Source organism: Gekko japonicus, unplaced genomic scaffold (genome assembly GCF_001447785.1).
Source record: "Gekko japonicus isolate JY-2015 unplaced genomic scaffold, Gekko_japonicus_V1.1 scaffold213, whole genome shotgun sequence".
NCBI classification, from domain to species: Eukaryota; Metazoa; Chordata; class Lepidosauria; order Squamata; family Gekkonidae; genus Gekko; species Gekko japonicus.
In genome coordinates, this window is record NW_015172557.1 from 1,443,167 (window position 1) to 1,460,316 (window position 17,150).

The 17,150-nt window shown below is 45.6% G+C and overlaps 1 protein-coding gene across 1 annotated transcript in view; it reads right to left on the bottom strand.

Moving 5' to 3' along the window:
• Positions 1 to 786: 786 nt before the first annotated feature.
• The window catches only part of CTSD (cathepsin D), a 46,874-nt gene continuing 30,510 nt past the window's right edge, over positions 787 to 17,150 (bottom strand). Inside the window, exons 3-6 of the mRNA XM_015421203.1 lie at positions 11,004 to 11,127; positions 6,049 to 6,167; positions 2,803 to 3,002; positions 787 to 913 (exon numbers count right to left, since the gene is read on the bottom strand). Coding sequence (XP_015276689.1) covers positions 787 to 913; positions 2,803 to 3,002; positions 6,049 to 6,167; positions 11,004 to 11,127 — 570 coding nt within the window. The remainder of the gene's footprint in view (positions 914 to 2,802; positions 3,003 to 6,048; positions 6,168 to 11,003; positions 11,128 to 17,150) is intronic.

Consider the following 17,150-nt stretch of genomic DNA (forward strand, 5'->3'; position numbering starts at 1 on the left):
TTTCTGTGCTTCGGTTAACAACAGTTTTGCAGGGGGTGATCCAATGAGAGGAAAGAGCACAGGAGAAAATTTAGCCTGCATCCCCCAAACCAGCAGTCCCATCCTGAGATCAGAGGCCACTGGATTTAATGTATTTAATATTTTAATGTTTTTATTGTTCTATTATACCGGCGATATGCCGTGTACGCTGCCCTGAGCCTACGGGGAGGACGGGATAAAAATCTAAATAATAAACAAAATAAATAAATAAATAAACTTTTGAACTGAATATCCAGCACAAGCGCTTCAGAAAAGGGCAGGAGTCAGATGTGATCACATGAACTTGTTCCTGATGCTAAGTTTAATTGACAGCAGACGTGGCAGCTGATCTCAACTAAACACGGCTGCATTCACATTTTTTATAACAGCTTTGTTGCCTGGAGTCATGATAAGCAACAGGTTTTTAAAAAGCCATTCATCTTGTTCACAAGAGAAAGCACCTCGTTTCATCCTGTGCTGAAAGTCTGAATTTATTCTACCACATCTGGGGAAAGAAAACAACAACAACACAGTCCAGCATATTCTGGTCTCTCTTCCATCTGTACAAGCCGTCAGAGCCTCCCTATAGAGATGGTACCCAAGCGTCTTTTGCTAACAGTAACTCCTTAAGCGGCAAATGTTTCAGGTCATATGTGTTTTCCTTTGACAAACGCTGTAGAGTGTTTAGATACAGTATTCATACAAACTATATACACACCGGACTCTAAATTTGTTATACTTGCATATCTGTTAAACACAAGGAATAACTCACTGATCCATGTGGACCTGCCAGTAAGCTTTGCGAGTGACATTCACATAGTTGAAGTCTCCGCTATAATACTGTGGATCTGTTCCCCCTAGAAGCAATTCTCCTCCGGGTGATGATTTTGGGTCCCTTGAAAGAAAGAAAAAAAAGCACACAAATGTAGAAACAAAAATCAATAGAAGATCTGGGATCTCTACAATAGAGATCTGGGAAGAAAAACTAGCTGAGTATGCAACACTGGCAAAGTTAACCAATGATATAAACAAAAGACCATTGAATGAATTTCAGCAAAAATGGCAAGCTTATTATATTATGGGAATGATTAACTTTTTTCTTTTTAGTTCTGGAATTATTTGAATATCACATTAAAGATGAAGATATTGATTAAAATTTCAATATTTTATTCTGTATTCTATTAATATTTAAATAATCAGTAAGAATAAAATTCAGATTTAAATAAACAATTAAGACAATATTTATGTTTTTAGTATAGAAATTTGTTCAACCGTTAAAGATGCATTTTCTTTTATCATTAATATATTATTACTAATTTTAGGAGAGTTTTTGTTTATTCCCAAAATTCTGCAAAATTGATGCTTTATTGTTTCTGTATTTGAATTATGTAATACACTTGTTAATATATTTGATTTTACTTGTTGTACGTAACAATTCATAATGTTTAACAAACATGTGGAATCTACATTTCCCCCCTCCCCTTTTCCCGTTCTGTATCCTACCTCTTTTTTCCTTGAGAAAATAATAAAAAATAATTTAAAAAAATAAAAAAAGGGAGACCAAGGGAGCTCCGTATCCTCGAAACATATTACTTCCAAGAGGTAGTTCCAGACAATACCATAGTTCATGATATGGACTTCGTCAGAGGAAATACAACAGCAATACAACAAGGATCCTGTTCCTCACATCTTGGTAAAGATTGCTTGCAGAACTATGGTAATGGAATAGGGATCCCACGTCCCCCCGGGGGGCGGGGAAACCCCTGCCCCAGAGGCCCGTTCCCCGGCGCCGCCAGATTGGGCCCCGGGGGGAACTCCACCCCGATGTGCGCGTCACCCGGAAGTGACGCGGGCACGCCGGGGGCGGGGCCACGGCCATACAAGGGAAAACTCTATGGTTTCCCCTTGTATAGCTGTGGCCCCGCCCCCAGCATGCCTGGTGTCCTCCCATCACTTCCGGGTGACATGTGTGCGGAGCATGCAAAGTGCACGCACACAAGACGCCGGCCGGGAGCCCCCCGCTCCCGGTGAAGATAGACTTGGCAGGGCTCTTGTTGTAGCAGGAACTCCTTTGCATATTAGGCGACACACCCCTAATGTAGCCAGTCCTCCAAGAGCTTACAGTAGCCCCTGTAAGAAGAGCTCTGTAAGCTCTTGGAGGATTGGCTACATTAGGGGTGTGTCACCTAATATGCAAAGGAGTTCCTGCTACAAAAAGAGCCCTGGTTGGCAACCCTATAATGGAAGGTCAAATGAAGACATGGCATAAACCCACAGAACTCAAAGCAAGTACTCTTATCTAGGGTGGCCTCCGTGTATTTCCTTAAGTGGCTTTTGGAAGTTTCCATTAAGGCTGCAATCCTCAGAAGTAGCAAGTGAGCCCATCAGAACTCAAGTAGCAATACCTTAACTTGGACTGTATGCCTGATATTTGTCACCTAAACCATGTTCTTATTCTGAAGAGCTCAGAGTGCTTAAAAATGGCTTCCGGGGTTGTTTAACATCAAGGCAGCTTACAGGGTCAGCCTTGTTTAGGTTCAGCCGAAGAACTCTTCACAGGCCTTAAAGTCTGTTCAGATGCTACACTTACAGTGTACTTATTCCCAGTCTCCCTGTATTCTTCATACAGGTATAGGGTTACTCCTTTCTATCCAGGAAAAATGAAGTGCTTTATTTCAGAACAAAAGGGGGGTCTTCATATTTGACCCACATGCCTTATGAACTGGCTACAAGAATGGAAAGTATTCACGTAACAACATTTATTTCTGACAAAGCCAGCATCACCTGTTGAGATAAAAGGAGAATACGTTCTTGTCCAACAGTTGTTGTTCCATCACATTGTCGAAGAAAGGTGTACATTTCTTCACAGAGATCTTGGGGAATGCCATGCCCATGATTCCATCAAACTTTGCAGCAATGAATGTGATGCCAGGTTGGCTGACAGCTTCACCAAATATCTGATTTTTAACTTTTAAGTCACCAAGCTGAAAGAAAGTGGTAGTTAGGGACACATTAAGAACAAATCATGGATCGGGAAAGACACATTCTCTTGGTAACAAGATGAAACATAATTTGACAAATGGGTAAGATACTTTAGTCTAGGTGCCAGAATCTCTCCCCTTTCCCCCTGCAAATATACTATGTAATGCTAGCCAGACAAACAGAGGTGTATTGAAACTCATGGACATACCACTCCATGCATCCAAACCACAGGAAACAAAAGCTGATAAATGGCACAAAGTTAGTATAGTTACTGACTTGGAAGCCACCTCACATTCATGTAGACAGCACATTCTGCACACAAATTATAGTCATTCTAAAGGTTGCTTTTTTTTTTTAGGGGCGGTGGTAGCTGTATTAGTTGCAGCTTCTAGTCTCTTGTTTGTCATCCCTCCGCAATCCCTCCTTCCTGACCAATGTTTTAATTGCTGTTTTTATGTTATTGTACGCATTTTAGCTCTGTTTTTAATTGTTTTCATGAGGTGTGCACATGCTTTTTTTGGGTTTTTTTGACGGGTTAATTTTAATGGTTTTAAAATCCGATTTTATTATGTATGTTTCAACTTGTTACCTACGTTGGTGGCCCTTGTGAGGACAGAAACAGGCAGGGTATACATTTTGTAAAATAAATAATCAGAAATCTTCCTATCTCGGCACAAAGAAACAATCTCGCCTTATTAAGGACTATTTCATATCATGTTCAGCCGTGTCTCATGTTATGTAACACTTTTTGTTTTTCCTGTGTGAAACTTGGTGATTTTTATAATTTGAGGGTAGTTTTCTGTTTGTTTTAAAAATAATGGAAGGCTAAGCTGTGGGATATAGCGGTCTCTGACAAATTAGCTACACGATTGGTAGTTATGGTACAGGGCTATTTTTGGGCAGGAACGCACAGGAACGGAATTCATTAGCATAATAGGCCACACCTAACAGCAGAAACCCATTAGGGTCCCGTTCACACGCGGCTATTTGGTCCGGGAGCGGGACAGTTCGGGGCCGGATCAAACCGGCGTGATCACACCACCACATCTGGGAAGCGTCTTGCTTCCGTGGCCGAACTGTCCCTTTCCCGGGATAAGCCGCGCCAAACTAAACCACCTATCTAGGTGGTTTAAAGGGAAGCGGCGCGGCAACCGGGGCGTTTGATCGCCGCCGCTTCCCTGCGCCGGCTCAACCCCGGCCCGGATCCGAGCTGCGCATGCCCGGACATGCGCAGTTCGGCCGGCCCCCGGGTAGGGCGTGTTTTCTCCCCGGCGTTTGATCGCGCCGGGGAGAAAAGGCCTTGGACGGGCAGTGGAAGGCAGCTGAGGGCGTTGACATGTTCCATTGCCTTGCCTGGCCTGTGCAGCAGGGTGTACTGGTAGCCGGCAAGAAAGATAGACAACCGCAGCATGCTGGGAGACAGCATCTGGGGTGTCTGGCAGTTGGGGGCCAGGAGACCCAGCAGCGGTTTGTGATCTGTGAAGACTGTGAAGGGGCGGCCGTACAGGTAGTCATAAAATTTACGCACCCCTGCCACGATAGCCAGCGCCTCCTTGTCTATCTGAGCGTAGTTACACTCCGCTGCCTACAAGGTGCACGAGTAATACACTTCTGGGACCTCACAGCCGTCGGCCAGTCTGTGACCCAGGACCGCTCCCACCCCCATAGGGCAATGCGTCACAGGCAAGTACCATGGGGAGGGACTCATCAAAACAATTGGTAGTTATGGACAATTCTAAACTACCAAATACCTTTTTAGAAAAATTGTTTGTTTTTTTTGAATATGTGATGGCACACCAAACAAATCAGTATCAATTACCACAAAAGTACAAGAATTTTGTTTTTTATTAAAGGCAGGTTTATTAATGTAATAGAGTAAAGCTAATGAGTTATAGTGTTAAATGTTGAGTGCATTTGATATTAATTGCACAAAGGGCAGTTACTGTATTATACGTTTTACCATATTGTTGGGAAATCTCCGTTATATTGCTATTGTACTGTTCCAATTTTTATTTTGTTTAAAAAATTAATAAAAATATTAATTGCAAAAAAAATAAAATAAAATAAAGGTCAAGTCTGTTTTAAAAATAAAGATATTTTAATAAATACAGGGGTTTTTTTTTTTTTAAAAAAAAGATTATCAACCCCCCCCCCTCCAAGTATTAATTTCCTGCTCTGTTTGGGCAGCAGAAATGAACAAGAGTAGTAACGAGGTTACTTCTGCAGGGCAGTGTCACATACAGAAGTATCTGGAGCAAAATGAGGCAACATGCATATATTCCCCCAGAGTTTTTGTTAACATCCCCCAAACATTATTTTTTGACTAATGGGGAAGTCCCTGTGGCTGGCTCCCTCCTTTTTTAGTTAAGTACAAAATCCATGGGTTGCATCTAAAGTACCTTCCCTGCCTATCCCCTACTGCTGCAAACCACTGCACAATCTCCCAAACTGTAGCTCTTGAGGTTCAGAGGTTCTCAAGAGTAGCAGTGGGCATGACCGGGGTGGGGTGGGGCGGAGGGGGCGTGCAGGAGGGACTACACTGTGTTTGAGTCACTGAATATCTCCCGATCCTTGTCCCATGAAAAATCACTGCTGGACCTAACCCATTAATAGTATTAAGGAAAAGAACAGAAACATTTTTTTCAAAGAAGAAGAGGAGATTGGATTTATACCCCGCCCTTTACTATCCAAAGGTGTCTCAGAGCGGCTTACAAACTCCTTTCCCTGCATCACATAAGAAGTGACATCATCATGCCAGCGATTCTGGGTGATGTTCTGGTATTTGGGCAAAATCTCTACGGTAAAACTGGCTTCTATCATAGAGTTTTTGCACAAATGCCAGAACGTTAACCGGAAGCTGCTGGCGTGATGATGTCACTTCCTGTGCAACACTGGCAATGTGGCCTGGGTGTTTCTCTTTCTCCTGCTGAGTCCCACTGCTGGCTCGCTGATTGGTGGCTGTGGGATATGGCCTGGCGGCAGGGGACATGGGTGTCTAGCAACCCTAATGACTTAAATGGCTCAGAGAAGTCATGATACCATACTAACCGATACAGTATCTTTGCTGAGATATCCTGAAAGGCTCCCAGTACCGTAATGGATGGCAAAGTCGGTTCCATTTTTCTCATACGTGCTGGATTTGGCAGAATCGTATTTGTGATGTAGCACTGCAAGAGAAAAGGAAAAGAAGAGATCAGTACATATGCAATTCACATATTACTGCCCAGACTGAACATTGGGTGATTTTCTTTTTAAAAGAAACAACTTGCAAGTATTTAAGTATGAGCCTTTTTGTAAACCTTTCCTACCATCTTTCTAACTAAGAGCTGAAGCCAGGATCGAATGGTTGCTTGAAGGACATATTATTATTGATTCAACTTTCAGGATTCCCAGACAGATGCTCACAGCAAACAGACAAAAGTAACTAGACATGCTTTGGTGTATGCTGTGAAGACTTGGCCTAGATGTATATTTCTGTGAAACTTAACACACAATTTACACACAACCGCAAACCACGGTTTGTCATTTTGGGAATAAACCCCGGAAATCCATGGGCTCATACTAAGTTGAGAGATATGAACTTCAGCAGTGTGGCTTACTATTTCCATATCCTGCTAACATATGAACCTAGTTCTAATCTCCCCCCCGCCGCCCCAAGAAGGAAAATGCACTTTTTATGCAGTGCTGTCAGTTTAATAGATATACAACCCACATGTCTATCATAATATTAACCAGAGCTATTTTGGGGCAGGAACGCACAGGAACGGAGTCCCGGCTGGCTCCTGAGTTGGCCACACCCAGCAGGAACTGATTAGCATAACAGGCCACACCCAACAGCAGAAACTCATTAGGATTGGCTACATTAGGGGTCTGTGGCCTAACATGCAAAGGAGTTCCTGCTACAAAAAAAGCCCTGGGTTTTGACAACAAAGTAAACAGAATAAGAAGCAAAAGGTGGGTGTGGCTGGATGACCACACTTCTGGTAACACAGGGATGTGGCCTAATATACTAATGAGCTGTGCTGTCATGGGTGTGGCCTAATATGCTAATGAGTTACTGCTGTTGGGTATGGCCTATTATGCTAATGAGTTCCTGCTGGGCTTTTTCTACAAAAAAAGCCCGGATATTAACTATATGTAAGTAAGCAACTCAAATTCAACTATGGTCCTGTGCACTACTATCTGAGTTTCTGCAGCGAGGAGGTGACGATTAAAAATCACTACACAATCCGACATTTACTTAGTCTGGGATAAGCCTGGAGTGCCCCATTATCAGGACTAAGTATGCACATGCAGACGTTCCAAGTGCCATCTGCTGGCAACTGTTGTTTTTCAAGTCTTTTGAATCAATGAAACTTCCAGCATGGCAAAAAGGCTACCAGCAGGAACTTCTTCACCTGGAATCATTAATACACACTACTTTCTAAAGCTGTTCTAACATATGGGGAATTAAACTGATTTGGCAATAGTAAAGAGAAAGAGTCCAGTAGCACCTTATGAGGAATTAACATATGAGGAATTAAACTGATTTGGCAATAGTAAAGAGAAAGAGTCCAGCAGTGCCTTAAAGGTAAAGGTTCCCTTGCTCGAAAGCCAGTCGAATCCAACTCTAGGGTTGTGGTGCTCATCTCTGTTTCCAAGCCGAAGAGCCAGCGCTGTCCGAAGACATTTCCGTGGTCATGTGGCCGGCATGACTAAACACCAAGGCGCACGGAACGCTGTTACCTTCCCACTGAAGTGGTCCCTATTTATCGACTTGCAATTTCTTGCTTTCAAACTGCTAGGTCGGCAGGAGCTGGAACTAGAGACGGGAGCTCACTCCGTCATGTGGCACACTCGGGTCTCGATCTGCTGAACTACCGACCTTCCACAGCCTGCAGTAGAGCGTCTTAACCACTTGAATCTGTGGTAGGGTATGAGCTATCATGAGTCTCTGCTTGCTTCTTCGGATACAGCTAGAATGTGAGTCCATCTGTCCATGATACCACAGACTTCCTGTGGAAACTGTAGTCCATTGACTGTCTTCCAAGAAAGAGCACTCTAGCCATCATGGATGTTGAGTCTCTGTACACCAACATCCCCCCTAAGAATGGACTACAAGCCACTAGAAACATCATCCCTGACAATACCACAGCAGATCTTGCCACTGAACTCTGCATGTTTGTTCGCACCCATAACTACTTCACGTTTGGGGAGAACTTATGCCTCTAAATCAAGGACACAGCCATGGGCACCCTCACGGCTCCACGGTATGCCAACATTTTCATGGCAAATCTAGAACAGTGCTTTTCTGAACTCCGACCCACTGGCACCTCTCCTTGACTTGAGGGTCACTGATGACATTTTTATTGTCTAGACCCATGGCAAAGAAGGCCTTGAGAGATTTTACAAGCTTTCCACAACTTCCACCCCATCATCAATCTAACTACGAATTACTCTACACAAGAAATAAACCTCCTGGGCACCACAGGACGGATACACGAGGGATACATACAGGGGTCATTTCCTGCAGGAGTGCACAGGAACGGCGCTCCGGCAGTAAAGAGCCCAGGGGGCGGGCACATGCAACAAGTCCCACCCCCTGCTCCCAGCAGCCCTCAGTCAGAGCAAGAAGCAGCCAGGTAAGCTGCAGAGCCCCCCCCCGGTCCAAAACAGTCCAGTGGCCCCTTTAAGACCAAGTTTTATTCAGGTACAAGCTCTCCCTCCTCTGCGACGACAGATCTGCATATCCCCCCCAAAAAAGCTAGCAATCCAAAACAGTCCAGTGGAGCCTGAGTGGTGGGCGTTGCCTTCTGACACACTTCTGGTGATGTCAGGGGGTGTGGCATATGCAAATAAGTTATGCTAATGAGCTCATGCACCTCTTTTTATACGAAATAAACCCTGGATACATAAGTATCACATTATACTGGAAACCTTCAGCTAGCACCCTACCCCATCAAAAAACCCATTGTGTATAGCCAAGACCTACATTGTAGTCACATCTGCTCCAGCTCCTCAGACAGAGATACTCAGCAACATCAGCCATACTATCTCAGGTTCATACTCCTGCTCATTCTCTAATGTGATTTATGCTATCATGTGTCAGCAATGCCTTCCACTCTCTACACTGGACAAACAGGCCAGTCCCTTCAACAAAGAATTAATGGACATAAGTCTGACATCAGAAACCACAACATTAAAAAAACAGTGGGGGGAACATTTTAACCTTCCAGGACATTCAGTTGTTGACCTAAACGTAGCAGCAATCTTACAAAGGAATTGCAAAGGGAGATTAGAAAGAGACTGCTGAGTTGCAACTGATAACAAAGCTCAAGACAATGTATCCACCTGGACTGAATTGAGACCTAGGTTTCCTGTCTCATTACCAATGCTGTTTTCTCGACACCTACTACCTCTCTTCATATCACACCTAATCCAATCACACTTGCTATTGTCATTTGCCTTCTAATGCCATTTAGCAAGGGAAGTCACTTGAATTAGCTAAAAGATAAGGACACTACTATCAATGTTTACAGATAAGTGAGAATAGGATGGTAGTTAGCACGAGCCAAGATCTGCTTATTTAAATACTTCTAATGCTCTTTTTGAAAATGCAGTGAAAACAGTAATTAGCTGAGTTCTATAAATGATAAATGTATAAATATTAGCATTTCCCAACACAAGTACACATTTCCAAGCGTCCTCACAGTAATTTCAACCATTGTATACAAGGTTCTGTGTCTTAGCAATGAGTCACAGGTAGTATAGGTGCACCATTTTGGAGGATATGCAACTTGGGGAATTAGAGACAGATATTTATCTCTCTCAAGCAGTGCTTCAGTTGCATCAAAGACGCTGGTTCTTAAAGAGAATGCGGGTAGAGAAAAAGTAAACTTGAAAAAAAGCACTAAGGAATACTGCAAAATGATACGAGCGTCTCAAAATAAAAATTCACAATGAATGAAATGGTAAACTAAATATAGTATTTTAAAGCTAGCTGTTGCTGCCTCGTCGTTTAGTTAAGGCGTGGCTGACAAAGGGTGAAGATACTGGAGGATGACAGATTCTGCATCTGCTTCACACAGAGAAATTTTCCTTGCACAGAATCCATACCTGCACATGGTATTTTACAGCATCTATGTTCTATCAGGTATGCACACCAATCAGGGCCATCCTACCACGAGAACATGCAGAGCATTTGGAAGTGATACCTGTACAGGGAATCCCTCTCACGCACCTTCAGTCTCACAAACCTGACGGGCACTTATTACAGACTCGACTGTGCATTTGTGGAGCCCGTCTGGAGCTGAGCTACGGGAACAGGCCCGTAGCCAGGATTTCTTTTGTCGGGGGGCATTCTGTGTAGAAAAAAAGCATGCAGAGCTCCTTTCATAGACTCCCTGCAGCTGCTTTCCTGTGGCGTTATTCCATGTTGCTTCAGTACCCCAACCACGTGACCAGGGCTAGTCAGAGACACAGGAAAGCAACTGCCTGCCACATGGGCATGTGAAGAATACCCTTTCAGAAACGGGGAAGTGCAAACCATCTCCTCAACAACTTCTCAAGTTTAGTTACAGCCAGGGGTCATTTCCTGCGGGAGAGCATAGGAGCGGCGCGCCGGAACTAAGGAGCCCAGGGGGCGGGCACATGCAACAAGCCCCACCCCCTGCTCCCGGCAGCCCTCAGTTGGGCCACAAGGAGCACGAAGCAGGAAAATTGCAGGCCCCCCCCCCCCCGGCCTGCCTTCAGGTACAAGCTCTCCCTCCTCTGTGAGGGCACATCTGCGCATCCCCCCCATAGCTAGCAATCCAAAACAGTCCAGTGGAGCCTGAGCGATGGGTGTTGCCTTCTGACACACTTCTGGTGATGTCAGGGGATGTGGCATATGCAAATAAGTTATGCAAATAAGTTATTCTAATGAGCTCCTGCATCTCTTTTTCTACGAAATGACCCCTGGCTACAGCACCTATATAAAAGAAGGCAACCAGGAAGATCTACAGAAGTTCCCTCTATATACTTACTGCAAGCAATGTCCAACAAACGGCAGTGTACCGAGGGCACCCAGAGGTTGGATGATCCAGTGTCGAAGACTACAGTAAACTTTTGTGGTGGTGTCCCAATGCCAATCTCTCCATAATACTGAGCCTAAAGAGTTAGACACAAAGACAAAGGTGAGATCCCTGCCCGTGAAAAGGAAATTCCAGACAAATTTATATAGGATCAAAATGTATGCCATGTTTGTGGAATCACTCTACAAACTGCAATGGCAGTTACCACAAGTGCACAGATGAAAAGATGATTGCAAACAGATTATTTTTATGAGAGAGAGACTGACTCTAGGGAAGAGACATGTCAGTGAATACTTCAGTGCAAGAAGCACGCTCCTACACCATCCCACTTGAGTGTGTATGTGTGTAAAATGTTGTCAGGTCACAGCTGACCTATGGTGACCACACAGGGCTTTCAAGGCAAGTGATGGAGCAGAGGTGATTTGCCATTGCTTTCCTCTGCAAGATCTTCCTTGGTGGTCTCTCACCCAAGTACTGACCCTGCTTAGTTTCTGAGATCAGATGAGATAGGCCTATCCTCTACCATTCCGCGTCCCTATCCCACTTACAAAACAAAAGTAAACAAGAAACAGGTAAAGGTAAAGGTTCCCTTGTTCGAAAGCCAGTCGAATCCGACTCTAGGGTTGCAGTGCTCACCTCCGTTGCCAAGCCGAAGAGCCAGTGCTGTCCGAAGACGTTTCCGTGGTCATGTGGCTGGCATGACTAAACACCAAGGCGCACGGAACACTGTTACCTTCCCACTGAAGTGGTACCTATTTATCGACTTGCAATTTCTTGCTTTCGAACTGCTAGGTTAGCAGGAGCTGGAACTAGAGATGGGAGCTCACTGCATCATGCGGCACCCGGGTCTCGAACTGCTGAACTACTGACCTTCCATAGCCTGCAGCAGTTCAGCGTCTTAACCACTTGAGCCACCGCAGCTCCATAATACACTATAAGAATTGCCTGCAGAATGATCTGGTGATCCCTGAGGCAAGCCTCATCTAGCAGCAGTAGCCACAGACAATGCCATAAAAAAATCAAGAATGTGAAGCCAGCACCAGAACATTATTCAACACCTGTCCACTCCCTACTTGGCTCCCAGAAGTCCCACTCCTTTGCTCGGCCTTGATACAGCTGAGGGGACAGGCGAGCAGAGTTCTTCCTGACTTTAACAGACTTTGGGATTCTTTAACGTATTTCCTGCAGGAGCGCACAGGAGCGGAGCTCCGGCAGTAAAGAGCCCAGGGGGTGGGCACATGCAACAAGCCCCACCCCCCTGCTCCCAGCAGCCCTCAGTCAGAGCAAGAAGCAACCAGGTAAGTTGCAGAGGCCCCCCCCCGCCCCCTGTTCCAAAACAGTCCAGTGGCACCTTTAAGACCAAGTTTTATTCAGGTACAAGCTCTCCCTCCTCTGCCAGGACAGATCTGCACGTCCCCCCCCCCAATAGCTAGCAATCCAAAACAGTCCAGTGGAGCCTGAGTGGTGGGTGTTGCCTTCTGACACACTCCCGGTGATGTCAGAGGGTGTGGCATATGCAAATAAGTTATGCTAATGAGCTATGCTAATGAGCTCCTGCACCTCTTTTTCTACGAAATGACCCCTGAATGTGACACTGTACTTTCCTCCCAAGAAAGCAGAATCCATTCCTCGAGAATCAGCCATCCTCCAGTGACCTCTATCTCTCTCATAAACACACAGACAAAACCCAAATGCAGTTTGTTTAGATGGTGACGGTTCCACTGGTAATTACTATAGATCGGCAATGCATTCGTATGGTAAGTGGTATGTGTGGGGAGGAACAGGCCCGTAGCCAGGATTTCTTTTGGGGGGCATTTAAAATGCTTAGGGGGCGCTTAACTTGATTAGAGTTGATTAAATTACCTTTAATTCAATTAACCCCACCTTCAAGCCTCGCCCCCTTTTCTTCTACGGGGGCCGGGTGGGGAAGGCAGGTGGCGAGGCGAGGCGGCTGAGGAGTGCCGAGCGTGTGTCGGTGTGCCCGCCCCGCCATTGCTCTTTTCAAAAAAGGAAACACGATCTAAACTTTTGCAAGCCCCCCTTCGTGGGCCCGAACTCTGCCATATTGCAACAGGCCGGGCTCAACTGGGGGACCCGGCCACACCCGCTGCAGATAGGGGGGAGGAGAGAAGAGGGGATATTAGGAAGGGGGTGGTGACGGAGAGGGAAGGCCTGGCTAGCTTCTCTTTGAATATTAATGAAGCACCAAAGCTTTAAGCCCCACAGCAGTGACTGCATGAGACGGCTCTCTAAGGCTCTGCTCTTTTTGACACAACAAAAGGTGTCTGCAGTGCTCGGGCTGGGTACGCTTTTGGGGGTGGGTGCAGACAGACCCCTGCCCCATCAGTGGCAGACTCCGCTTGCCCGCCAGCTCCCTCTCCCCTGGGTTGGGAGTGCGGCTCCTTCCTGTCTGTGGCACTTGCTCGCCCGCCTCTCCCCTCTACGTCTTGGGCTCGGGGCTGCCAGGCTGCCTCCTCCTTGGCCACCTCCTCCTCCTCGGCTGGTGGCAGCTGAACAAGCAGCCAGTCCCCAGCAAGGGAGCGAGAGATGGCCATGTGCTTGCTGCAGCCATGAGAATGTGGCCGGGGTAGAGATGTAAAATTTCCGGAAATTTTGAAGCTCGGGAAAAAACCTGTTTTCTTTCGGGGGGAAATGGAAATTTTCGGAAAAATTGGGGGGGAAATGCTACATTGGCACTTCTTTTTCCTTTTCCAGATTGAAAGTCATTCTGTTACTTTAGGGACATAAAATATGACTATGGACATTTTTACCTGGCATGAAATCATCACAACTAGCATATTAAAAATATAGTGTATCCAAACAATTATTACAAGCAGAATACCCACCCACATGCAAAAACAAAGCTGAAACCTTTTTCTTTTCTTGAGACAACAGCACCTCCTAAAGGAAGAAATGCATCTTGTTCTTGCATTCGAGAGTGCAGTTTGTGACCTAGGACTTGCGCGTCCTCAGTGCACAGAAATTAGATCAATCTGATACCATACATATTCTTTAAAAATGATTTGGAAAATATTTGAATACCTTGTCTTAAAATATTTTATTCACCATGTTAAAATAAAACGTTCCATAATCAATTTCTTTTCTTTTCTTTTTTCAATTTTTCCAATTTTTTTGGGAAAAAACAAAAAAGGCTTCGGTAAAAAAATGGAAAAAAATGTTTTTCCCCCCAATTTTTTCCAGTTTTTCCCCAGGCCTTCACATCTCTAGGTCGGGTTTGGCAGCCAGCCCATGGACTCACCAGCTGGCCCACGGCTCGTAGCGGTGGAGAACGGGGGTCCGGGAAGTTCAGGGGGCCCTCACAGTAAGTCGAGGTGCTGGGACCTGGGATGCCCCACCGTAGTTATGGGGCTGTTGAGGGAAGGCTTACATTTTGGCAGACCTTGTGGTGTATGCAGTGAATCTCTATGTGTGTCCCCCCCTCCCATCAGTCTAGGTGAGAAGAAGGCCTTCTTTCCCCTGGACAAGCTACTTGCGTACTGTGGTAGGATGAAATGCCAAAATATGTCCTTGGTGAACATGCTTCAATAAATGCTATTCGGGAAAGAGAAACTCTACTGCTTTTCAAGTCCTCTTCATGCATATGAGCCTTTAAGTGCTATGTCTACAGCATTTCTTCACCTTGTGGATCTCCAAAACTAATATTGTATTGGGGCATGCTGTGTTCTCTTATCGAGTACTTGGGCAGCACTTAGCATAAGCCAAGGATACCAGCTGTTACTTTCAGAGTGCCACTCCAGATGTCTCAACTTGAGCTGCCTTGTGATTAAGCAGGATGTTGCCTTGATCTTCACTCTTTGCTATGCAACTGGCCCTTCCAAGGCCCGGTGCTTCATGCGACATTTATGATCTGGGAACGAAGAGGGTCTTCAGACATAAGTTATTAACACAGCTTTTGAAGATCACTGCCTTCTGTTCTTGCCAAGAACCTTTAAAGAAATGTTTCTTGTTCTTGCATTGGAGAGTTCAGTTTGTAACCTAGGACTTGCTTGTCCTCAGTGCACAGAAAATAGATCAATCTGATAAGAATACATATTTTTTAGAAATGATTTGGAAAATATCTGAACACCTTGTCTTAAAATATTTTATTCACCATGTTAAAATAAAACGTTCCATAATCAATTTTTTTTCTTTACTTTTTTCAATTTTTCGGGAAAAAACAAAAAAGGCTTCAGTAAATGGAGGCGGCACATGTCTCTGCACTGCACAGATTTTCACATGTCTCAGAACAGTTTGTGCTTTGCACCAGTGAATCTAGCTGCTCTAAGAAATGCAACTAATCTCCTCCAAATAAATCAGGCGGCAGCAATCTGGCATCCTTTGACTTGGAAGGGTGGACTATGTGCCTGCACCATGTCCACACTTTGACTCGGAAAGGACGAAACGCCCAACAAGTAGGCAGAAGTGGGAATGTTTACTCTTACAGACATCTCTGGCAACTATACCTTTTCCTCTGATAGAATACATCTGTAAAAGACTTCACCCCAGACGTAGGCAGCTGGGAAACAGCTGCGGGCGAGGAGCATAATGAACCACTTGCTTGGCAAGAGGTGGTTGTGCAATGAAGCGCAATGTTATCCCTGCCCAGAGCCACCCCACCCCTTTCCAGTATCCCAGGATCCTTCCCTAAATGTTCAGCTTTCACTCAGGTAGAGAAGTAAACATGTGTCGGAAGTACTCGATCCAACTGATCAGCAGCCCCCCTCTCCCTGCTCCCCCCCCCCGTGTTCGGGCCAGTTAGTGAAAAGGTAATTGGTAGGGGCAGGGGTCATTTCATAGAAAAAGAGGTGCAGGAGCTCATTAGCACACCCATCTCTGGCAACTATACCTTTTCCTCTGATAGAATACATCTGTACAAGACTTCACCCCAAACGTAGGCAGCTGGGAAACAGCTGCAGGCGAGAAACATAATGAACCACTTGCTTGGTAAGAGGTGGTTGTGCAATAAAGTGCAATGTTATCCCAGCCCAGAGCCACCCCACCCCTTTCCAGTATCCCAGGATCCTTCCCTAAATGTTCAGCTTTCACTCAGGTAGAGAAGTAAACACATGCCGGAAGTACTCGATCCAAGACATGCCTTGGTTCCCTGCCCGATCTTCTCCAGGTGCCCTGTGGCTGCAGAGCACCTGGAGAAGATCGGGCTGGGAAGCCAGGCACTTAAATCCCCCCGGGGGGGCGGGAGGGCCTGGGCTTCTTACTGCCGGAGCGCCTCTCTGGGGCGCTCCGGCAGGAAATGACCCCTGGGTAGGACTGGCAGTAGCAGAAGCAGCAGTGCCCCGATGCACTGTACATACGGACCACCCAAAAAACAGGAGGGGGACTGACTTAAAAAGAACTCGTCATCTCCCACCTCAAGCTCCACGGCATGCAGGCTTCCCGGATGCTGACTTTGTTTTGGGAGAGACCATCTGCCTTCCCCTTTCTGGCCAGAAGGTGGTGGGGACACCCTACTGAGAACTACAAATGCCAATTTCTCTGGCAGGACTCCTGCGGCAGACAAATCCACTGGCAGAAGCTTTCCCCATCACTGAATTTCCATGCTGGAGAAACTGTTGATTTTACTACTTTTCGCAGGGCTGTTAAAACTAAGGAGCCCTGCCAGGAAGGAAAACAAATTAGCCATCACCCTAAGCATAGAAGAGAGAAGAAGAGAAGAGATTGGATTTATACCCCGCCCTTCACTACCCAAAGGAGTCTCAGAATGGCTTACAAACTCCTTTCCCTTCCCCTCCCCACAACAGACACCCTGTGAGGTAGGTGGGGCTGAGAGAGCTCTTGACAGAAACGGCTCTTTTTTCAAGAACAGCTCTTATCAAAACTAGGGTTTGCCCAAGGTCATCCAGCAGGTGCGAGTGGAGGAGTGGGGAATCAAACCCGGTTCTCCCAGATTAGAGTCCGTGCGCCTAACCACTACACCAAAACAGGATTTGGGAAGCCTGGGAACAAATCTGTCGACTTAGCATTGCATTCATTCATCTAGCTCAAGCTATACACATTTTTCTTGCTGGTGGCTGGTTGGCGGGCACATGTTCTGGACTGCTGAGCTGAAATTATCAGGTGCATCTGACCTGTTTGCAGTGC